The sequence below is a fragment of the Anopheles bellator genome, chromosome 1, assembly GCF_943735745.2.
Source record: "Anopheles bellator chromosome 1, idAnoBellAS_SP24_06.2, whole genome shotgun sequence".
Taxonomy (NCBI): domain Eukaryota; kingdom Metazoa; phylum Arthropoda; class Insecta; order Diptera; family Culicidae; genus Anopheles; species Anopheles bellator.
In genome coordinates this window covers 27,908,732-27,932,720 of record NC_071285.1, presented here as the reverse complement: position 1 = coordinate 27,932,720, position 23,989 = coordinate 27,908,732, and the positions used below count along the sequence as shown (strand labels likewise).

General features: G+C 45.7%; 1 protein-coding gene across 1 annotated transcript in view; it reads left to right on the top strand.

Annotated features, from left to right (window-relative positions):
- Positions 1 to 4,694: 4,694 nt before the first annotated feature.
- Positions 4,695 to 23,989, top strand: part of LOC131216291 (tetraspanin-2A) — a 44,190-nt gene continuing 24,895 nt past the window's right edge. The window contains exon 1 of the mRNA XM_058210743.1: positions 4,695 to 4,958. Within this exon, the coding sequence (XP_058066726.1) occupies positions 4,860 to 4,958 (99 nt within the window). The 5' untranslated portion in view covers positions 4,695 to 4,859. The remainder of the gene's footprint in view (positions 4,959 to 23,989) is intronic.

Here is a 23,989-nt window from a genome sequence, read left to right as displayed (position 1 = left end):
GCACGGGTCGGAGGGCGCCATAATGGTCCGGTAGGTTGGACACGGAGGACACGGCAACACAGGGTGCATGCACACAGTAAATTGCAGGTGCAATATATTTTCTGCCTACCCACTCTCGGTCCGGGACCGTCTTGAACACGCGGGACACGGAAGTGCCCGTGAGGGGCCTTTGACGAAGGTTTGAAAGCTTTATGGGGCCATGCCGCGTGGCAGGTTATATACTACATGGGCTCGATAATTGACGAGCCGTGCGGTGGATAGATCACGTTTTTGCGACAAAAATTCGAGTCTTTCGAATAATGGGGTCTATTATTGGGTAACACATAAGCAAGTCAACGGTCTTCGATGGTCGGTGGCTGACGTAACGAACACGAAAAGAATTTGTTAGTGGCTTCATCGATCAGTACGTTGGTCTTGTTCTAGAACTTTGCTATGTTTGAAGGGCCCCAAGAAGGTGTTCAAGTAGTGCAATTTAAGCTACTGCGGAGCTTCTTCTCTGGGATTCTTCGGAAACTAGTCTTAGGGCATCAAACTTTATAAATTCGTTTATCTCGTAACGGTTTCTTCGACAGATCTTGAGACATGTATCCATAAAGTTATGTAATGTAACAATAGAAGCCATCCCTTTTAACTAGACAATGTTGTAATTTATTAACTTTAGAGTATGTAATTTTAAGGAAAAATCCAAAAGATAACGTACAACGGGATAATTAACTGATCAACCTAACATTCGTTATGGTCTATGAAGGACTGAAGGCTGGAACTCGAGTAATACGAACCGTTAAACGGAAAATGTTTTACATGGTAGATAAAGATGCAAAAGACAGTGTGAGAACCTTACCTACTTATTGGGGTGTGGAATATGAACTCTAAAATAAGAAAAAACCAACCCAAAAGCCGCTGAAATTGGTTAGTAATCAGGAACAAAAAAAAACTGCTATCAAAATGACCAGAGAGGTACAAAACACGAGAAACATTCAAACCGTAGAAGACACCAAAAAAAGCCAAAGGTTGATCATTATTGGCCCACGTAGTGCGCGACTGGACATTTGCGTCATTGGTTGGTTGGCTTTTATTTGTTAAGCTAAATTAATTATTTTGGGCAGGAATGGAACTCTTTTTTACTAGTTTTATACATTCTAGTTATGTTTGTTACTTGACTTAGAACAAGTAGACCACTAAAAGACTTAGAACAAATGGAACAGTGGAGGGAAATTCACTTAACAAATGTTAGTCAGTAAAAAAATCAAGCAAGAAGTGAACAATGATGGGATTAATATTTATGCTTCTCTCTCTTCACTTTGCTTTATTGCAGACACTCACAGAGCGGAGCGATGGAACCAGATGTCTGTTAACTGTTTATCTACAACAATCTACCCAACAACCAACAACGCCCATCGGTCAGCCCACGATCAATGCTGCCCCAGTACGGCACGGCATAAACGAACCTCATCTTCCTGGCGTTCCACAGACAGACACCGGACGATCGGTGCCTTACCACACGCAGGACGAAACAATAGTCACGGGCATCAAACACGGGGACGGCGTGCCGTAAAAAACAGGACTCACCCAAGCCAAAGTCCGTCCGAGGGCCGCGCGGTCGAAATCCGTTTGAAAGGTTTGTTTGGCGCAGCAATGTTTTATGTTATTTGCATGTTTCGGTGGACCCACGGGCGGGCACGGGCTGTTCGTCCGCCTCATGTTTTTTTCTGCTTCTTCTGACTGGTCTTGCTCCGCCAAGGGGATCAAAGTTGACCCGTCCGAAGGAGCGAAGCGAAGCGAAAAGAAAACCCCTCAGTAAAATATTCCATTCCGTTTAGTGGGCGAAACATTTTCACCCCCGTGCGTTTTTTCTCCCTTCTTTCTGTCCCCTGACTGCCGCGCCGCGGCGGAAGGTGGATAAAATTTGCCTTAAGAATAGCATTAAATTTAACTCAAAATAGAGCACTATAAAACGTAAAAAGGGCTGCTGCGCTCTTCACCTCTCGGTCACTCCCGGGGTTCCTCGCTGCAAGGGTTTTCGGGGCCGCCAGCGGGAAAAGGATGCGCATAATTTTGCGCCACCCGTCGAACCGTGCGGAAGGTTTTTGAAGAAAACCATACCACCCCCGGTTACGAGGCGCGGAACAGAAAAAAAAGGTTTGGTGCATAGAGCTCAAGTTAAGTGCAATCGTCGAGAATTTAGAGCGCCAGAAAAGGGGAGCATAAAAGAATAAGCGTATTATCCATCCTGCCGACGTCGCATCGAATGTAATGGACGAACCCGTAAACGGATAATTTTGTAAATATTTTATACGATTATTGAACCCCGCGCATCGGCAGCAACTACGCCGTCGGCCTGTTGTTGTTGCTGATGTCGCTGGGCTTGCCGAGGAGCGCGCGCAACGCGAAAAGGATTCATCGCTTCCATATCGATGGGAGAGTCCACTTTCCGTTTTTCTTTTGTAAATATACTACTACTTTCAACTACTGCCGCCACTTCATCTACCTTCGGAAACGTTACGAAATTTATTTTATTTCCATCATTTTTCGTTTTACTATGTGTTTATCGCTTTCACTGTTTCTATTTTTTTTTCAAACTTCCATCACGAATCAATCAGTATACAAGCGATACGATATTATATTTAGTTTAATCGAAGCGACGAAGACATCAATACTCAGTATACAGTGTAGCATGGTTAGGCGCAAGCAGAGCAGAGACGGAGCATCACAACGTTCTTGTTTTCTGTGAACTATTTTTTATTCATATCGTTTATTAAACTCCTCTATACGGCCGCGTATCACTAGGCTAGGGCCAAGTAGACTTTCTTTTGTACATAAGACGATGCTACTCCGTTCCGTTCCGCTACTTTTTGTTATTTTACACTTTTCAACAATCGTGTTTTACAATGATAGCTAAACCGTACGAACTACTCGAACCGATTTTTAATAAAAATTTTAAATATATACCTACACCGATGTTGTCTTTTAGTTAAGTTCCAACCAGCCGCTAGTGCAATATTGGGAAACGAATGAGACAATACCCTCAGATTACCTGATTTAAATCCTAGATGTTTGGGTTTGTACTGCGATTGAAGAGAAATCAATGAAAGTATGTGAGAATATTAACTGGAAGGAAATTTTTAAAAGCATCTAAACATCAAAACTATTACATAAATTATTACAAAAACTAAATCGCTTGCTTGCTCACAAACTTCTTTGATGCTTAGACTATTTCATCCACTGTTATTGGTGAATTGTAGTAAATCCATTAGTTTTGGAACATTTCAGCTGATATAATGAGAATACGTTCATAGCAGATCATAAGTATAGAGCTGGGATTTGAAATCGCTTTGGACATTTTGGTTGAATCTCATTTTCAACCTTTTGCAGTCATCGGGGCATTTAAGTGAAGAGCAAATTTTGCTTGAAGCTTGAGGGTTTTGGTTTCGGTCACATCTGGCCCGTTCGTTTTGCTGGATATTAAAGCCACAAGCCAAAAGGTAAGAAACATGCTCTGAAGAATTATTCGCACGAAATTACTCGAAATACAATTCGAAAAATGTATGGCTAAAGTATACGAGTGTATTAGTGACCCTCCAAAAAGACCTATATCTACATTGTGACAATAAAGTATCCGGAAATTTGTGATTTTAAAAAAAAATGCTTTATTCGATTTTCGATTATTTTGTGGCGTTAGATTGCTACACATGTCAGTGACTTATGGTGAAAAACTCGTCCATTTTAAATTATCACTTAATCTTTGACAGCTATTTTACTGTGCTCGTGTCTTGGTACATCGGCGATTTGTTACTATTCCAAAAAATGGATGGTAAGGAATGTATATCAAATTTTGGGTAGAAAACGAAATTAAGAGCGCGGACGCATTCAAAATGTTGACAGTGGCTAATGGTGAAGCTATTAAGACCAAAAACAGTGCTTATCGGTGATTCAAAAATTTCTCAGAGGACCGAGAAGATGTAAACGTCGACAAGCAAAGTTTGGTCGAATGTGAACAAAGTACCGCTTCGTGGTCAATTTATTTAGGAGAAGGCAGAAATCACCGATGAGACAAAACTCTTTCACGCAAAAAAGCTATAAAAAATTAACTGAGCTTTAAAAATAGCCGAAATTTTCAACATAAGTGAGTGACATATGTAGCAACATTAAGCAACAAAAAATCGAAAATCAAATAAAGCATTTTTTTAAAATCACAAATTCCCGGTATTTATTTGACAGAGTGTATATTTCTTACCTCTCTTATCTCTTATGAAACTTTTCGTTTTAATAAAATAATAACTTTGTTCCAATGGCCACGGCCATGTAATTATTTGAAGTAAAGAAAATTGAATGACGCATCCAGAGTTCCCTTAAACCACGATCACACCACTTCGTCATGTTTAGTACAGGAATGATGGTAGCTTCCACTCGCTCGGAAACCTGTACTAAACCCTGAGTGGTAACTTGTGTAGTGTCCACCCCAAAGCGTGCACTCACGGTTGCGTGCGTGCACAAACACCGTAAATGTTACGAAAATCGAGTGACCCCGTATCAGCCTCAACTCGTCCGGCCCCACCCGGCCCGGGTCTTATCTTATCAGGTGTGCAGCCCCTGGGGTCCCGGTATCTATCGGGCTGTTGCTGCTCAGGTTCCTTCGAAGACACCCCAAAGGTGCGAGCTCCAACGACAGGTGTCCCATACGCAGTCCAGAATCGGTGTCACCCCGTGGGGAACGTGTTTCACTTTTCGTCGTCGGCAAATTTCTTGTGTTCAGGTTGTGCTTCGCAGGGAAAAACGTGACGTGCGTGAATCGGAGCACACAGAGGTTTGAGAGTGGCGTGAAAATTGTCGGAAAACACGAACACTGAACGAATCGAACGATGGCCCGCGGCGAAGGCAAAGGCGAAAGTGTTGCCAGACTGTCGAATCAAATCGCGTGCATCAAGTATACGCTGTTCTGCTTCAACATCGTGGCGTGGGTAAGTAGCTGACCGAACGATCATCACCATCATCATCATCGATCATCGTAGTTTAGTGAATCGTTTCTGGGGATTTGAAAAAAAAATGTAGTTCGTCCGTGGTATGTGGAGTGACGTGAGATCATCGGCATTCGTGGAACGGAAGCGGAGTTTTGCTTCTGGGAGAGTGAGAATTTGCGGAGTGATTCACGCCCCGCAGCATAACGCGACGACAATAGTGGTCTGTGTACGTGTTTGTGCGCGAACGGTTGTGTTGGTGTTGGCGAACGGTGAACGCTTATCACAATCTGCTGCTGATAAGTCGGGTTCCACCGCGAAGGGCGATTGGGAAACTTGGGACTGAAACGGAAACAGCGGACCGGACCGAGTGAGTGAGTTGTCGATCGATCGTTCCCGAAGTGTTACGCGATACGGGCAAAGGGACAGATTTGTCTGTGTTTGTTTAAGGCAATCGGATGGCGATTTTGTGGTGCAATAGCGGAGTAAGTTGGATGTTACCGCGCAAAAGGTAGCTCAGCTCTAACGATTCTATGCGTTGAGAGCAAAATCAGCGTGAAGCGTGAAGAAAAGTGCTCAGAAGCTGAACTAAATTCCATCAATAATTCAAAACTTTTATATTTATTGTTCAGTAATCAATCATTTCTGCTAATATAATTTCTTCAAAAGTGGGGTTTTCTTTCTATTTTACATATCGATTTAAAGGTTTATTGAGGATTATAGCAAATCTTCCCACAAATGGCTATATATTATATTGGCTTGGTGGTTTGACTCAAGGAAGGAATTTCGAATTTCATAGCTCAATAAAGTTATGATGAATTGGTACACTCTTCTTGATTACTTTTACTATTATTTTTAACTCACCGTAAAGTTTGAATTGAATTGAATTTTTCGCATCCCCATAAAGTGGACGAGTGTCATCGAAAAAGGTTCTGTTATTTCAAAAGGAGAAAACCCTAAAAAAGGAAAACTGATCGATGGACGGGCCCGCTCCGATACTGATGCCGGTGTCCTTTCGCCCACCACCTCCCCAGTTTTTGGAGTATCAAGAATCAAACCCGACCACAAATTTCCGCACACTTCTCAACACACGCCGATGGAGATTAAATAAAAAGCCCCGGACTGTGCCGGGCCAAACTCACAACTCATAAAAATGCCGAATTTATGGCGGAAACCATAAAATCGGCGTCCCGCCGGCTGAATGGAAAATAAATATTTCCTCCACCGCCATGTGGACCGGGCAAAACATGTCCCGGGGAAAGGGCCCCACGCTCGGTAGCCGGAAACAGAAAACAGGATGATAATTCATCCCGTTCGCCTCTTCGGCGTCAACTCGCCAACATCTTGCTGGCTGCGGATAAATCGGACGTCGGCTTACAACGGGTGTCGGTGTGGTGGCTCCCAAGAAGAAAGGCCGAAAAAAAAGGGAATCGGTTCGGTTTGTCGGAATTCCAAAAATGCCGTCTAATGATGAAGTGTGCCCTAGCGGAGGGACTTTACTACGTGTTGTGGGTAGGGAAGAAAGAGCAATCTGCCTGCATGCATGTCTGAACGGGTCATCCCGGAGCCCTGTTGGACTCTGCTCTGCTTTAGGTTTCGGAGTCTCAATTTAAAATGTTATGTTTATTGTTTCCATGACTCCAGCATTCCTTGACTCAAGGCAATCATTTGGAACTCTTGGAGAATACGTTACAGTCTACTCCACTTGAAGTTTATTGATTAGAAGTACCAGGACCTTTCTAATACAATGGCACAAGCAGCAATTTTTGAAAGGTCGGATTGAAGGCTCGATTCAAGATTTGTGGTTGACAAACAATTTCTGATGAACAATGCCTGAAATGGAAACGCAATTGCAGAACTGCTTCACATCGCTGCCCAATCCGGAATAATACCATTAATATTCACTTAGGCTGACTTCCTTTAAAATAGGCATTTCCTCCTTAATTTTTATTCCACCTTTGTTAAATCGATGTTCGGCATAATTGAACTGAAATGGAAATCTGTTTTGCTCCTTTCCACGTAGCTGATTCAGACGCATATCCTGCGGCAAGAATCGAAAACGAAAGAAAGTCCTCGTTAAAAATCCTGCAATTGATGCTGTTTCGTGTCCGCCGAAGTAATTGCTTTTTGGCAGCTTCCGGAACATGGATGCTAATGGTAATGAGCGTACCTTCGAATTGAGGGAAACTCGTGGCCCAAGTAATCTGTTGGAAGAAATTAGAGAACGCACGGCACTTTACCAATGGCCAGCTCGGCAAAGTCGTAGGAAGACGGTTCAAAATCCGTGAGCTGCATATGATGGTTCTGGATGATGAATTCAATTGGAGCTACATGTAAAAAGTCTTAAATTAAGGGTGCCTCAAAATGCAATGTTTAGCTGTTGAATAACTTATTTTAATAATTGTAATAATGGTTTTAATATATTAGTTGACATCATTTATCAAAAATGTTGACACATTTGACAAATCGGAGTTGGAATTGTAAGAAAATGCTCTTTATTGATGTTATTTAACATTTGAAACCAGTTTCGGAGATGATCCCTCGGTTTTAGTTTGCCTGCCTCGGTTGCCTTTTGAAGTATCAAACGACCACCACTAACACGTTGTAAGTGTAACAAGTAACGACATCAAGATATCAAGCGATACGGCGATATCGGTAGAAAAAATTTTCCTCGTCATTGTTACCTCGCGGAGTTTTGATAAAATCGTTTCATGTCTGTCAAAGCGCAAGCAATGGTGAACCCGACTCCCTATTAATTGAAATATTGCGATAATTTTCGACAAAATAAATACATGAAAAGCTTTCAGTTTGAATAAAAAGCATATGCACAACGACAGAAGCAGATCGAGAAATAAAGATCGTAGTGAATCGTAAAAGTCAAACCGATCAAATCGAAGACGATTGCTCGGCTGTCGACGATGCCTCGAGATGTCTAGATTAGCGCACCGATGGCCAGTGTGTTTGCCATAAACAGTGTGAAAAGCACCGACTGCTTCCCATCGATGATCGATTCGGTTCGTGGCCGAGTTATGCTGCGAACATTATCGAGGGCTTCAAGCCCACTTTCGTCCGTGTGTTTCGCTGACGCAATTCACCCGCCATGGCACGGTGCCGTGTTCCACCCGTTTTCTTCCGTTCCAAACCCAAAAAAAAAGACGAGACAACACTCCCTAAGTTTCGGGCGTGCACAAGGAAAGCACATTATTTCCACGCGTTCCCAGCGTGGCTTCTGTTTTTATCTGTCTATTTTACGACTTGTTCAACTCTCGGCCCCAGAACCCGGCCCCCGACGGCGGGTATTGGCCGGCCCAAATAAAGTGCAAAGTGTACAACCGATTTTCCGCCTCGGCCCAGCCGGGAAAATCGTCGCCAGCCGGACTCCGGCGGCCGGCCTCGCGAAGTTTTCGCCGCGAAGCCGAATGTGAGGCGCTGGGAAGCAACAGACTGATGGCAGCAGAAAAAACGGATCCACGATCCTGGTGCCGGGCTCGGTAGCATAACCGAAACCGTGTTTCATGAACCGCTTCGCGCTCGTTGTTCTTCGCTGAGCTCCCCCGGTTTTTTTACGATCGGTCTGGAGCATCCGAACCGGCGGCCGGCAGTTTCGTAGTTTCGCTGCCAGCTTGGCCCGGTTCTGTTTCCCGTTTCGTTTTTTTTTATTACATTTCTAGTTTCATGTTTCATCGTTTCTTATATTTTTATACACTTTGGCTCCACTTTTCCAGTCTCTTCTCCCCGGGTTCCAGTTCATTCTGAGCCGGGCCTGCCGGTAGTGGTTGGTTGACTTGCAGTTAGGTTGAGCTTTTTTTCTTCTTCTGAATGCTACTCTCCCCGCAGGATCGGTTTCGGAATCGTGAAACTTTCTGATTTTTTCACACCCCCTTTTTGGGTCCGCCACCGCATCCCTGCCACCGCAGCGTTTGACCCACTTACCTGGCCTGAGGTTCTGGAGGTGAAGATTATGGCCGGAATGGAGGGTCCTCTCGAGAAGTGGTTCGCCCCGTGGACCGAGCGCCCGAGAACGATTTATATGGTGTGAAAATTTATCATCCCTACGTGATCTTTGCTCATCGGCGAAGCTTTTGCTTTACGGTTCTTTTTGAGGAAAAGTTAATTTTGGATTTCCTTTTTTTTGGGTTGTTGTTGAGAACAGTGCACCACCGCATGCATCGTGGCGAATTCCGCGGCTTCCACGTTTCGGGCGAATAGCTGTTTCTGTGGCCGAAGAAGAAGTTTAAATTCAATAAACTTCCTCAACCGTCAGGCTTTTTGGCCAACCGGGCTAACAGCCGAAACGGTCGTGGAAACATTCTGTGGTAGCTGATCGGATTTAACGTGTCGTTCGGAGGTTCTGCAAAAGGGTGAAACGCAGCGATTAATTGCGGGTTATTAATAGGTGTCGCTGGACGGGAAACAGAATAAGAAAGTAGTCAGACACGTCACACGCGTTATTAGATTGTAAAGGAACTCGACTCGAAGGTTTAATGTACGGAGATGCATTAAATATCAATTAATTAAATTCAAACACTTTCTTATGTGCAACAAATCAATTTCATTCGACGATCTCAGAGAAGTTCGCCTATCGCACCGATCAGCATCTGACCACTAATCTCTAAACTAATCGCTAAACATTTTTTATGATAAAATCGTGTAGTCCGTCAAAAATGCTGCCCAACAGTAAACTTAAAACAACAATGAACAGGATTACTGAATAGGCATAAAGTTCTAAATATCGATAAAGCTTTGCTCATGAGTATTATAACACGAAACCTTAAACTTTACTTTTTTTAAAGGATTTTTTGGATCTTTATGATACATAAATGTTTGATTACGTAAGAGTACAGAGATATTCCACAATGGGATTGCAGCTATTTAATAATTCTAAAGTATCAAAATGATTGAAATGAAAATATTTTGATTAAAATCTATTTAAATTACACGTTATGCCACGTGGCATTGAGTCATTTTATCATACATATAACTAATAACTAATAACTTAAAACATCTTACAACTAGTTGACTAGTTAAGTTAAATAGTTAAGGTAACTTTAAAAACTTCAGATAATTAGGTCTTGTATTGTTGGGTGGATAGAATTATTGCATCTATTGATTAGGCCTTCTTTTAGTTTGTTAATTTAAATCGATAGTCTTTGCGTGTCAGCGAGGCTTAGAACGAGATTTGTTGGTGTTCTCCAGTGTAAATTGAGGATCATTTTGAGAATTTTATTCAGTCTGATTTGTATTGATTGGAAGTTAGTTTTGGAGCAATGTGACCACAGAGAAGAGGCATAGGTTAAAAGAGGGAGGAACATTGTTTTATATATATGGAGTTTATTTGGAAAGTTTAGTTTTGATTTTCTGTTGATTAATGGGTATAGCAGTTTGATGAGTATGTCTAGTTTTTTATGTAACATTTCTAGGTGTGGACGGTAGTTAAGTTTATTGCCCCAGTAGTAGCCCCAGGTATCTGAGGTGAGAGGACCATGATATATTTTGATTATCTATAATGATATTTTGTCCAGGTAGGGTAACAACTCGTTTGCTGAATTTATATGGGAAAAATATAGCCTGAACTTTCGATGGATTGATTTTTATCTTCCAATTATTGTAGTAATGTTTATAGGAATTAACGATTTTTTGTAGGTTCTTAATCGCTTTTTTGGTTACCTTGCTTGTTGATATAAGGGCTGTATCGTCAGCATAAATTGCCACTTCACACGTTCTTGTTTTTGGAATGTCGGACGTGAATATATTATAGAGGGAAGAACCAAGGATACTTCCTTGAGGGACACCAGCTGGAGCATTTAAGGATGCAGAGAGCGTATTGTTGACAAGTACTTGATATTTTCTATTGTTAGGATAGCTTTTTAAATTTTTTAATATGTATAGTGGGAAATTAATTTTATGCATTTTGTGTAGCAGTCCATAGTGCCATACACCGTAGAAAGCTTTTTCAATGTTTAAAAAGACTTTAAACTTTACTTAATTAACCAATGCTTACAGAGAAATCCGCGTGAAGATAAACGCGGGGTTTTGAGCGGTTTTCTCTCCGTAAAGCTATCATCCAGCTACTCTTATTTTGGTTGCATTCAGATAGCGGCTTAAAATCTTCCCTTTCAACGCAAACTTTACATCGAGCTCTCATCTGGATACGAATCAGCACGAAAAACGTAGTGCTAACCTGTCTCTTACGGAAATAGACTATCAAACAGGGCAGTAGATGGCGAAGGAACTGTAGCACAGAATTGACCGGATGTTTGTATGGTCACTTCTTGTCTGACTTCTTGTAACATGCACACATGTATCAATCAATCCAGCGTGACACAAGTATGAGCATTGCTTTGAAACGAATTTGTCAAACGTGTCGTACGCCTTCCGAATTCGGCACGCCTGAGCCTGGGGCCCGGCTAGTGGAAAGTATTTAATAAATGTCTTGATACTCGAGAGCCGTTCTACAAACACTAACTTCCGGGAACACGCCGGACCCGGTGGAACACAATTGGTTTCCAAGTTTCGTTACTCGTTAGGATTTCGGGCGACCAAATGGGCTGCCGGATTGCGTTGGACAGCCATGGACCCCTCACCCGCCGCCCCAGGCCAGTCAGGGTACCTTGGAATGCGTGAATATTAAATTCCACATTCCACAGACCGAGCGGGCGGGTGTACGAGTTATGAGCCGTTCGTGGGTGTGTTCCTGGCCTCTGGCATCTCGAGAGCGGTATAAACGAATCGCTGTGAGGTTGCAAGTATTTCATAACAGGAACATTCCTGTTGGACCACTCCATCACCGGCCCATGGGTTATGCGGGGCTCCTGTCCTGACCCTGGCGTGCGCTTCAGCTGCCTGCCTTCCCGATAGTTGCTGAACGGAAACAGAGATCCAAAAGCGGATCCTCACACGATTTGGGGGCTGATTTTAGGTGCCTTGATTGGTGAGCTGTCGGTGAGCAGCAAAAAGAGGAGGCTTAATTTAAACCTCCAACAAAAGGACCCACACCAGCGAAGGAGTTGTAAGATGACGAAAGTTTAAGTTAAAAATAATTTCTCCCAAGGAAGGAATTCCCGGATGGCACTGGCAGCAAGGAAAAAATGGAAACGGTACAAAAAACTGGTTCCGGGCCCCGTCTCCGTTGCCAGCCAACCGGTGGGGTCTGTCTCACGCCGCCAAGCGAAGAAGCGTCGCCGTCGAAGGGCCGCGACGCGAAAGGATACTAATGAGATTATTCCATTAGGAAGTCACTGAAATTGCGACGCTGACGTTGAATGGAATTTAATGAGTGAACGAGCGTGGAGAATTCCACAATCTTCTCGGGGATTTCTGGGGCGATGTAACGCGTGGTGCGCCCAGTGTTTTGGCCTAGAACGCCGGGACCGCCGCCGACAACGGCTTGGGCCACTCTCAGGCTTGGTCCGCAGAAAAAAAGGGGCGGAAAAAAGCGTTTCAAAGAATTTTAATTTCCCATCACGCGTCAGCAGGCCGCCAGACGCGTGGAGTTTGGGAGGCTCTACCTCCCGTTGGTTGCCGCCATATTGGCCTCGGTGGATGACACTTCTGGCACGCGGTGACAGGTGGCGTTCCACTCACTGCCACACACTCGGGGCGCCTATTTGTGATTTATAATTCATACGCAAATGAGGGTGTACCGTGTGAGAGGTAGTAATGAACCCCCGAGGCCCGTTGTTGACGACGCTGACGGGCTGGTGACGGCGAAGGATCCTTGATATGCGCAAGGCGTTGCCGGGCGTTGCCGGGCGTTGCGAACGGCTCGCAATGAATAATCTCGAGTTTGTCACCACCTCCGAAGTACCCGGACGCACCGAACGAACGTTTGCGCTCGACTAGTCCATTAGGATTGAATTGCGATTTCCCTCAAATGAGAAACTCATGTCGGCGGGCAGCCCGTGCGGGGCTCTGCGCAAATTAGTGAAGCTGTGCCATCTTCTTCTTGGGCTTTGCGAAAGAAGGACGACCGGCAAACCGGCGAGGTTGAGCTAAAGAAAAACGTGTGAACCACTCCAACCACTCGGAGGCTGATGAATGGTGGCGAACTGGCGAATAGGAAAATGTTCGGGGATCTTCGTCCCCGCGCGTCGCGTGTAAGCTGGCGGCAAGTTGAACTCACGTTTTTTTTTGTCTCGCTCCCTTGAGGTAATTAGCGCCCAAACCATACGTTTGACAAGGGCTTTCCATTCGATCGACACCCGGACACGGAGATGGAGCTGCGCCACGACGCGGTGTCACTTTCAGAAGCGAGCGAGAGGGACCCGCACAACCCGACCACAAACCAATGGAGCGGAGCTGGGAACAGGCCATTAGTGGTGCTGTCGCTGTCGAGCTCTATCGCTTGAGCGAGTAGCACAAATGTATTGCCACCGCTAAGCAGCTTACATCAGCCTTTGCCCGTTGTGGGATGGGAATTCTTTAGTTTTCGTCAAGAGCGCGTTTGCGATAAGACAAACGATAAGTACGGACGGAGGAGCTGCTATGTTGTCATTTAGGTTTAGCAAAGTTTTGTGGTTCCGGAAAATTCGTACGGAACGTATAAACGGCTTGAAAGTTTAAATGTGTTGTAAACATTGCATACTTTCAGGCGCCACCAATCAACTCCATGATTACGTTATGAATTGCTGTTTGCATACCTTTAGGCGCATGTGTTATAATTTCGAATGCGACCGAGGACCTGCTAGCTGGATGATGAATTTTAATGGTTGCCTCTGAATGTTTGATAAATAAACCATCAATTACATCGTTAGCTCAAATCAAACAAAATTTCAATAATATGGGGAATAGTCAAGTACAGTTGAAAGTTTATGTTTACCTTTTACGCAAAATAGCACATCCGATGTTGTAGCCGTTGAACAAACAATGGCAAACTCCCGCAAGATGCTCGACTCGCGATCGGCGATAACGAAGCTGGTGATTAGAATAATAAAAGGGAAAGGCAAACTAATGATCTCCCTGGACCGGTTGTAGCGTTGCCTAGTGTTTCATACGTTCAGCACGATGCTTCTTACGGTACGACCGACCACTTATCCTTCGTAAACATCTCGTAAAATACGCTTCGTTCACGGCGCCCCCCCTTTGATGCCCCCCTGTTCACCTGATGTCGCCAAATGGGACCTCGCGTTCCTTTCGTTTGCGGGTGAAAAATTATTATGAGTTTGAGCATCTAACCACAACACCCAGCGATCCACTTTTGGGCTCCATCGTCACCTTGGGCGTGTTACGATAATAAAGGCGGTGTGCGGTGCGAGACGCACTCCGGTGCGACTCAATCGAGCAGGACCGGGGGCACGATTGTAAACCATAACCACCGGATCCAAAGTTATCGCAAGCGTTACCCGTACGTAGCGGTGTTATCGTATCGGCCGCCCTGTCATCGGTCGGTCGGTGCGCAAACGAAACACTTTGAGCCAAGCCAAGCAGAAAGAGTCCTTATTTTTTTTTTGTGTCCCAGCCGTATCTCTTTGCAGCTATTTGTTGCGTGTCGAGGAGGCGTCCTTTGACGCACGCACCGAGGATGGCACGAAAGGTTGATAGAAATAAATGGAGCATGGGAAATATTTTGTGGCCCATTTTTAACGACCATCGACTATTAATGGGGCGCTGCAAAAGCAGATGGAGGAGGGCGATCGAAAAAGGACACTCCCGCGAGTGGTGGCTGTGGCGGCGCCCACAGATAAAGTGCCCCGGGCCGTTGAGATGAGTTCCGCGAGAATCGGCCCTTCAGCCGCAACAAGTCACCGATCGACACCGAATCCTTTCTTGGGTGAGGGTAACTTTCTTACCGGCAACAAGCAGTATCCCACTTCAGAGAGAGAGAGAGCCTCTTTTCGGTGTGGACAAAATTTACGAGCAACGAGTAGCACCTAAATCATAAGCACGGCGCTGGCCTGGGTTCGATCGAACGGGGTTTTCCCTTTTAAGGAGAGCCAATCTCCTGCCCGGATCTGGAACGAGGAACCCAAGGATGCGAATGTTTTACGGCAAACACACCGAGCCGAGCAACGATATACAGCATTTTATGCTTTATGCTGCCGTGGTCGTGACTCGGATCCCTCGGAGTCCTTTTTCTTACCGCGGGGCCCGGGTGCCCATGGTGTGGGAGCGAAGCGGGGACCGGGCACCGAAATTCAATTAGTGTAAAAGCCGTCAAAAGGATTGGAAAGTTTACTGGAAAAACTTCTTGATGGTGATGGCGCGCTGGTCATCGGCCGCCCGGGCGATGATGGTTTAGGACCCTGAGCGGTTCCGTTCCAAGCTGTGTGAAATAATTTGTGTAAATGTATCAACGGACGAACTCGGGGCGGCGGGGTAATGAAAATAATGGTTATGAGACTGAGTTTGGTTCGACCACATAAAAATTTGTTGAAAAAGATTATCAACGCTATAAACTCAATTAATAAAGCCAAAAGCAATTGTGTTTTATGCAACAACCCCAAAAAATGGACGAAATAAAATATAATTTTAGCTGCCTTTTAACTTGAATAAAACCATCAAGTCGAGCAGTTTCGAGCAGTCTATTGCAATCCTGGAGGTGAATATCTCGAAAAGAGGCTGACTAACTCGATTGGGGTCTTTATGACTACACCTGAACACCTGAAGGTTTCTGCTTTGATCGCTATGTTATAGTTACTCACCAGAAGGTTGTACACTTCATTCACGTAACCATCCTAGTTTTCGAATAATTTCGATAATTATTACGATAATTTTGAAGCATACGATTGCAAAAACGAAGGTAGAGAACACTCATTTGAAAATCACTGAATGCAATAAAGTAACGGAATTGCTAATTGAAGTTTAAGACAGAGAGTGTAACTTCCACTGCTTATCGCCTCTCCGAAGGGGAATTCGCTCATCAATTGAAACCCACCATTTATCAGCGCCGCGCGAGTGACTTATCAAAAGCCTTTCCGCGCTGGCTGATTAATCATCGGCGTGAAGTGAAACAAAATGGCACCCCTCGAACCGGTGCCCATTTGTAAGTGATTTGCCAAGCACGAGACCGCAGTGAGCCGGCGTCTTATCGTCCCGTCCCGTCCCGCCCAGCCAGTGCACTTAAACCGTGCAACGTCCCGGGCAGGATGGGAGCAAAAAACTGGGTGAACCGAAAAAGGAGCGGCGAGAAACAAAAGAACAACTACGCCAAAGTGACAGCTGCAGTCCTTTCTCTTTGAACTTTTTCTCGCCCACCCTGCGGGGGTTTGCATTGTTGGTTTGAAGATTTAGCAAACAAAATTAGCGCGAAAGTTTCGTTCCGTTTCGGGTTCGGGACCGAATGCCCTGCTTTGTTGCCCGTCGGAAACCCGTGGCGCGGACGAAAGGACGAAAGTTTTTCCCTGGCAACTTTGCTCACGCCCTTCGCGCTCGGCCATTCGAATTTCGCTGAAGCGCTGAATGACGGAAAACAATGGAAAATGTCAACCCGCACCGCGTCCAAACGGTCGGCCAACAAGGTACAGGGTTTTTCTGTAGTTCTGTGTTTTTTTTTTGGTTCGGGGCTTCGCCTCTTCACAATAAACTGGTCCGCAGGACATCGGATTTGCAAAGTGTAACCACAGAATTATACTCAACGTTCAAAGTTAAGGCGTAAAGACTGCGGCTCCGGCTGCGCTAAGCAATAATTTGATTCGGTTTCTGCCGGGCCTTTGTAGTTGTTGTTGGTGTGTGGCTGTTTACACATCTTACAGCTTACCTGTGGCTTAGCCGGGTTAACACCGCTCAAACTATCACTCCAATATTTGTAATGCTAATTGTTTGCTGAACACTTGCTGTTGGTTTTCTTTTTAATCGACTTTCACTCCACTTTTCTGCACTTGATGTTGTGCATGTTGTTCCCTTCGTGGCTTTTGCTACCGAAGTGCGTACGCCTAAAGGTATGCAAGAAAATGTATTCCAATCTACTTCTGTTCTCTTATTAATTTCGATGTACTAAAAAACACTGGTAGTGAAGAATAACCACCATACTTGAAGAGAATTATGGCGGTGCCGTTAATTGTGTTCCGTAGTGGGTTCCGCAAGAAACCACCTAGATAATTTTGATGCACCAGTTCAGCAAAGTCAAACAGTTCCTGTGCCGTTGTGTACATGTAACTAATAACGAACAGCAGTCCGTCGTGTACGGGGACTGGCTCCTGCCATGGGCTTGGATAGCTTGTCCCGTGGCCGGGAAAGCAGCTCCCATCTACTCGCAGGCAAACTAGTTCCCAAAACTTGAAGCCACGCCAAGCTGCCAGTGGCTTTGTTTTGCCCGCAGGACCCCGTTTGGAGGAAAAACAATTTCCTTTGTCTGGGCAAACATGTATGCTGATGCAGACTGCTTTCAATATGTGCACCGGATGGATGGCCCCGGATGGAAGGGCCCTCTCTGTCATCGCGAACCGCGCTGTCACGCTGGCAACCCGGCCGGGCCCGGAGGAAAACCAATAAAATAAAATTAATCGCAATACACAATCTTTTATTGCCCACCATTGCTCCGGTACCGCAACCGAGCGGCCTGGAGATCTCATTTTGATATTTATGGGTTTTCGACGACCAAAACAATATGGCGTCAACGATTCCGAGGAACGGGGAGGGGTCTTAAGGACTTTCTTGCGAACTACAAAAGCGCTTCCCAGGATCTGGAAAGGATCTGCAGTAATCTTCTGGGCAAACACCGGAAACAGCCATCAAACCTAAAGTAATAAGTCGAATGTCAAACGACGCCGATCCAAGGCGGAGATACCTGTCGTAGGGATAAATGGCCCACATTTTCCACCTTTCCCTATCTGCGCCGAGGTCGCTCTGTTTTAATACAAATTACGATGTGTGTACCGCACACACTTAGGACGGTAAGTAAATGGGCCGCAATCAATCAGCGTCCTCTGAGGGTGACAGCTTTCGATCCCCGACGTAAAGGAGTTTCCGGGAGCGCAAACCGGGCCGACAGCCAGACAGCAAAACCCAAACGTCACTCCGCAAAAGGCCCGCTGGCTTAGTCGGTCCGCAAACGCGGAATCGAATCCACGCGGTCCGCGGAGCTTCAAAGAGAATCTCGATCGGCCTGGAACCGCACCTGGCCGCAAGACAAATGGTCCTACGCAGCCCGAAATGCCGACGTGCAGGATTGTCGCAAGGCCGCTAATAGAGTCCACCCGGAGGTGGCGGCCCAGTGCATCAGAAAGCGCTGAGCGATAGATCTTCAGCGTCCCTGGCAGGTTGGTTGGTTCAATTTCGGGTCGGCCATTGTCGTAGCTGAAGTGACGCAACGCCATCGATAGCATTGACACGCCGTTGACTCGGACCAAGCCAGGTGCTCAGAGCAAAGCTTGGCAACCGTTTCACGTTGACGTCCAGCACCGAGGCAACCGAGACCGATGTCGCCGCAAGCCTTCGGTGGATCTAGCGAATTGAGCACTGTGCGAGCCGTCGGTAGAGCATCCTTCTCGGAACCACATACACTCCAAGATATCAGTCTTCCATTCATTACGGTCCGCTCTCGATTGCTGAATGGCCACCATTACATCGGTATCCACCGGACAGCTCGGTAGCAACGCGGCTGTGATGTAAATGATGCAACCACGGCCCGGCAATAACTTGTGGCACTTGCCAGCACTGGCGCTCGTTCCGGATTAACGCCGATGCGCCGTCGGAACCGGTAACCGACAACTGGAATGCATTAATCTTCTTTCATTTCCTTAACGACCGGCTCGCATTACTCGAACGCTCTGGAGATGGAGATGGTTGGCCCTTTTCGGCCTCGGACAGTACATGGTGCGTCTGCCACGCAAATATTGTCTTTGTTGGATTCACGGAACGCGCGTTCCCTTATGCTGTTCTGGCTTCATCGAAGGGAGTCCTTTCCAGGGATGAAATCATAAACGTTGAGATTTTAGCTCAACAACAACCGCAAGATGCCTGAGTGTCATATACACGCTAGAATCGAATTTAACTGAGGTTGCCAAGGTATTGATTTAGCATTTACTTTGCGGTCAACATTGCCAACCTCCGGGATGCGCTTATAGTGGGGTGTTCAATAAGTTTTGCGGTTCAGTATCAGAACGCGCTGCTACTGCCATAAATTATATTATGTTATGTTGCTACATTCTTTATATGAATAGAATTTAGTTTTCATTTTAAGAAGATTTAAAAGCAAAGCTTATGAACGATTGTTGAAAGTGTTAAAAACTCATCGTCTTCAATCAATTCAATAACAATGTGGGTAGCTGTATTTGACCGTGGTCGTACAATCCGTGAAGACGCTAAGGAAGTCCAAAAACAGCAACATTACCTATAATAATAGAACGAATACTTTTGACCGGAGTATTGCGTTTCAGGAAACTGTCGGGACATTAGATGCCGCATTCGCTAACCATGGAACCAAACCACATTCAAATGCAACTTTTTTGGAAACATAAAACGTAAACATAAATTTTTAAAGAGCATTTTCGAAGGGATGAAGTAGATTTTGTGCATTGACTCATCACTGTGGATGAGACTTGAGTCTATGGGTCTATGGGCTGCGCAAAGAATTTTGTTTCTGGATTACTTGCAAACTGATAAAACAATAAATTTCGATTATTGTTGTAACTTTTCAGATCAGCTGAAAAATAAAGTTCTTGAGAAAAGACCCGGATTGCAGTATTACAAAATCCTTTTCCACCAGAGCAAAGCACCTTGTCACAAGAGCATTTTAACAATGTCATCAACATTTTTCAACAAATGATGACGTTAGAATAGCTGTGGAAGCGTATTTTGAAGGCCCTTTCCAGATTCTCACTTCAGGGATTCAAATTATAAATTGGAACTAGTGTATTGATGTATAATGAATAATAAAGTTCGCATTTCAAACCGCAAATTTGTGGCTCTCTTATCGAACCGTAAAACTTATTGAACACCCCAGTAGCGTTCTTCGGTTTCACTATCTCGTTTGCCTGGCTTTACCAAACAACGGTATTCCTGCTGCAATATGTGTATGGAACAAGTTACACTAACCGCTACTGTTTTTAGCAAATAATGATCTTCTGTCGATTATCTTCTACTTCGATAGAAGATTTTTGGTACTTTATATCCTTATCATGCCTTTCATTGTATCCCTTTCTCCATCATTCTTCACTTGTCATAGCGGAATCCTTGTCTTATGTCTTTTTTGTCTGCTCGAAGCTACAGAACGTGGCAGAGATCCATTACCTTGGATGTAGCGAGATAATGACATCATTTTAAGCTCGCGATGGGTTACGACACGGTGCAGGAGCATCATTTGGAGCAACTCTAGAGCCACCGACTCGCAATTGTGTTCGACTTGGTAGATGGAACCATCAGTTCTGCTTTGCGATGACACATGAATCGGAAGGGACGTCTTCTCCGACGGAACAGCTCACTCCCGCCATTCCCTAGAAATCCTGCCGGCCCCCGGGGGGTTTTACAAAGCATCCTCCATTATTGGTGCTGGCAATGTCGGAGCCACCACGGCCACCTTGTCGACCGACCGACCGGCGGATGTGCTTTGATTTTCCTGCACCGAAACCGTGTCCATTGTTCTGCAGCTTCTCTCTATATCTTACCGGCCGGTCCTGGGGCCGGTTCCGGACGCGAGTACTCTTTCCGGTGGCGGTGTGCTACTAATTACCTCTGGTCAGCCGTCCGGCGAATGAAAACATCATTTCATCGCCTCGAACCGAGATGGCCGCACTCGGGCGTGCGTATCATTTGTTTCTCCCGCCAGAGGGCGTTAATTAATGTCACCGGTTCTGCAGAGCAAGAGCCAGAGAGAGAGAGAGAGAGAGAGCCTTTGTCATGGCAACGGAAGCCGGCGAGACTGGCCGGAAAAATCATTTCTCTTTCGATCATTTCGCCCGCAGCCTTCCTGCCCAGGGTCCCATAAAGTCAGCACAGAGTGACAGGATTCGGAGTTCGGCCGGAGTGTCGTTGCCATAAAAACCAAACTCTCGGGACACTAAAGCCTTAACGGGCGCGCTATCGTGGTGACGGCGGACCGGTTAACTTTTATGTTGCTCCTTCCTCTCTCAACTATGGCCGAGGGGGGGGCGATGAAGTCTCGCGTTACAATGTGACTACTTTCGTTCGCCATCATTGGTCAGATAATTTGCCGACTGAGTGTCCGGCGCGCGGTGCTGGAAGAAATGATAATCTTTTTCTTTCGAGACGACTCAAGAAAGGGGTGCTCACCCCCGGTAGCCAATCCAATCTCGGTCCGATTTAAGCTCGCAGGGCGCAGCAAACGGAGTGTGCCATCCAGCGGACCGGCGCTAAGTGGTTCCCGGGATCTCGAGGCTGTCGGGGTCGGTGGAGGACACCAATTATAAAGTCTCGTTAAATTTTACTAGCTCTCAGCTCCACTTATTTCGGATTCGGAGCACCGGTTTTTATGATCGTTAGCCTGGACACTGCCTGGACGGCCGGCCAGTGTCTTGCTGGTTGCGAGATGGGATGGGAAAATGATTTCCATTTTTGGGCGACAAACTTTCACTCCCCGGCCCGAGGATGACCCCGATCCATGGCCACGGCTGGGAACGAAAGTGGCCGCTTTTTGAACGTTGTTTTTTTTTTGGTTCAAACTCTGTTTAATTGAAACAAAATTGTCCCCGGACTTAATCGACGCTCGCTGCCGCTGTCGGATCCGGTGCTACTAGCCCCCGGCAAGATATGACTATTTTAATTGACTTTCGCTTTATTTTGCCTTATCAGAATGGGGATTTGTGAAAGTCAACAGTGAACGGAACCACGTGCATTTGTAATTGCTTTTTGTAAATATGCCGTCCACCGAAACATTTGTTGTGTTAATTTTGAATTTTTGAACAAATAATGCAACCGATTCGTTAGTTGATAACGAGTTGAATAACCCAACGTATTAACAATGTCGACTTTTTTAATACATTTTTTTACATACTTTTCCCGATCGAAATATTTGTGATAGGAACTCAATTTCAATAGGAATTGACGAGACGAGGCTACGAGATTTGTTCATCACAAAAGCCGAGTTCATCTTGACATTGGCTTGGATCATTTTTAGCAATTGTTATTACAAAAATCAATATCTATCACACACTTCTACATTTGTTCCTTCGTTCCTTACACCGCTTTATAACATGCAGTACCTTAAATTATTTGCAAGGAAGTTTATATTCATGCTTCAATCATGTCTCAATTTGTGAGTTCGATTGCATTAATTGTTTTATTGATTTAACTAGCAGTTATGTAGCTGCCGATCCGAAAATGTTTCAAAATATCTGAAAAATCGGTTTTAGTAAATTATAAAAATACTTTCTGATTTGCAACAAATCAATTTTTTCGTTGATCGCGTCTGGTCATCCTGGCAGATCAGTTCTCAGAGAACGTCGCCTACCGCACCAATCAGCGATCATCATCTATCCACTAATCTGCACGGAGAACTAAAGAGGACAACCAGATCTCTTTCCAATCACGGGAAATTTGGCTTCCGTCGCAGTACTACAATATCGATAAGACACAATCGTACGTGTTACGAATAATTTCGCTTAACCTGCCGGAAATTATTAATGGGTTCTGGACCAGCAATCTTGGTACCGTAATGTGGTAATATTTCACAAATTGATTTCGAATCCCTATTTAAACTTTGCCGACTAACATTAATCAAACGTAAATTTTATTGTCCAACGAGACTTTTTGGAACAAAATCAAAAGCGCGTTCCACCGCATGCAATGTCAATTGAAAGAGCCAAATCCTTCAATCGGCACGTCATCAGGTCGTCAGTTTTTGAAGCCCCATTTTCCAATGACTCCAAAGGCCATCCGTCGTCAACCCCATAAATTGTGCTTGACCAACGGACACTGGTAAGCCGTAGCCAGTGTTCGGCAGTAATACCTACCGTCGAGTCAGAGGGCCCAGTCCCCGGCACAAAACACAAAGCGGAACCCTGCAATTCATGCATTCGTAAAAAGAAAACCCCCCAAAACGGTGTCAGCCCATATGTGCGACAAATTCCACAATCAGCACGGGTCGGGTTTGTGCGGCCACTTTACGGCCCTTCCCAGGCACGACCGGTCGTCCTTGCAGAGCGCCAGGAGCCTCGGCCCGTTGGCAACGAACGCAGGGAAGGAAAAAATGGAACAACAGACTTAAATGCTACATTGCCGACCAGTCTGGTCCTGCCTGGACCAGGATTTTTTTTCCGGCCTACGAAGGTGGCCATGGTTTGGAAGTCGAAAATATCGAGTTATGGTTGATTTATTTGCCTATTAGATCGCTCGCTTCCGTTGCCCGGTGGGGCCCGAATCGGGCCGAAAACTGTAACCGGAAGTCAGCCGCGTAAAAACATGCGAAGCAATTTCGAACCAAACCAGCATTACCGAGCTCAGCGGCTTCCGGTTGGACGAGCTGGCTTGCCTCGGGAAAAAAAAATCGGGAACGACTCATCTCCCCGTCTCTCTCTCTTTCCGGATGATCGTCACGCCAGGACCCGGAGAGCATCCTGGAAATCCGGTTCGGTGTGGGCTTTTTTCGAAGGCCCCGTTTCTATGACGGACTTCTTTCTGCTGCTTGCCCGCTTCCCCGGGCCGTCGTCCGTTGCGACGGAGGTCGTTACGACTATTAGCACAATTCAATTTCCGGTCGCTGTTTACATGAAATATGCGTATCGGGGAGCCACCTCACCGTGCACCGAGTGAGAATGACAAACACATAAAGTGGCCCACGTCTTCTTTCGGGGCTTCGGGGGCTACCGGCGGAAACGGCCGCACAAGGATGGCACTCCGATTTCTGCGTCGCGCGAAAGGAGGACCCTTCGTAAAACCCAACGAACCCAAACTAATGGCCCGGTAGTTAGGGGGTAATTTACGGTCGGGCCGCAACACCGGGCCATATGTGTACGGGCCTTCCGGGTGGTTCGGGGTGTCCCACTTTTTTTCCCCGGGCTCAGAGCGTGGGACTCATTTGGGTGGCCGCCCGTGGGCCGTTTTTGTCGCCCGTGTCGCCTCACTCAGCACATTGCGGCCGGTGTGGTAGATGTACCGGAAACCGTGAGCCTTACCTTACCCCCCCGGTGGCTTCCGCTCAT